Source organism: Colobus angolensis, unplaced genomic scaffold (genome assembly GCF_000951035.1).
Source record: "Colobus angolensis palliatus isolate OR3802 unplaced genomic scaffold, Cang.pa_1.0 Scaffold4477, whole genome shotgun sequence".
NCBI lineage: Eukaryota > Metazoa > Chordata > Mammalia > Primates > Cercopithecidae > Colobus > Colobus angolensis.
In genome coordinates, this window is record NW_012117907.1 from 1 (window position 1) to 1,056 (window position 1,056).

At 47.0% G+C, this 1,056-nt stretch overlaps 1 protein-coding gene across 1 annotated transcript; it reads left to right on the forward strand.

Annotated features, from left to right (window-relative positions):
• Positions 1-5: 5 nt before the first annotated feature.
• Positions 6-524, forward strand: LOC105522982 (60S ribosomal protein L10a-like; the record flags this gene model as incomplete). Its single annotated transcript, XM_011957666.1, has 2 exons — positions 6-92; positions 325-524. Coding segments are annotated over 2 exons (258 nt in total), but the record flags the coding sequence as incomplete, so codon positions are not given.
• Positions 525-1,056: the final 532 nt, after the last annotated feature.

Genomic DNA, 1,056 nt, shown 5'->3' on the forward strand with positions numbered 1-1,056 from the left:
CAGGAAAGTTCCCTTCCCTGCTCACACACAACGAAAACATGGTGGCCAAAGTGGATGAGGTGAAGTCCACAATCAAGTTCCAAATGAAGAAGGTGAGGGGGTCTGGTGGGTTGCTATGGGTGAAGGTGTTGGCAGGGTCTAAATCTTACCCAAGTCTCTAAATATGCCAGTAAGAGCACCCACCAGGATTGAAACTTTTGGAGTAACCCTGGTCTTCCTTGGCCTGGGTGCAAGTACCTGCTCACCAGGCCACTGGGGGAGGAAGGACAGGCCATTTGCCATTCCTCCACCAACCTGACTTGATCCTCTCTTCTGTCCTCCCAGGTGTTATGTCTGGCTGTAGCTGTTGGTCACGTGAAGATGACAGACGATGAGCTTGTGTATAACATTCACCTGGCTGTCAACTTCTTGGTGTCATTGCTCAAGAAAAACTGGCAGAATGTCCGGGCCTTATATATCAAGAGCACCATGGGCAAGCCCCAGCGCCTATATTAAGGCACATTTGAATAAATTCTATTACCAGTCCCCTCTGTCTGCCTGTGATTGAGGGTAGGGGGTGGTTTGTCAGCTGACAAGTGAGGGCCTTGGCACTGCCATGGCTAGTTGTGTAGTTTGTCACCTTGATGATGGGATAGTTGGGTACTATAGGGAAGAGGATGTTTTTCTGCCATCAAAATTAGGCAGTCTTGGGTATGTGATGGGGTGCTAACGGTATTGAAGCTTTTTGACAGGATTGGTCCATGTAAATTTAAAGATTTTAGTCAGCATTTCTGTCTTAAGGCCCCACGTGGAGTATCCTATGCTTTAGTTCAGTAATGAGTAAATGTTAAGGAAAACAAGGCGCACAGCAAACCAGTACAAAAGTGTAATTAATTAACGGACCTTGGTTTTGTTTTGTTTTTTTGAGACGAGTCTGTAGCCCAGGCTGGAATGCAGTGGTGCGATCTCACTGCAATCTCTGGGTCCCAGTTCAAGCAATTCTGCCTCAGCCTCCCTAATAGCTGGGATTACAGGCACACGCCACCATGCCCAGCTAATTTTTGTATTTTTAGTAGA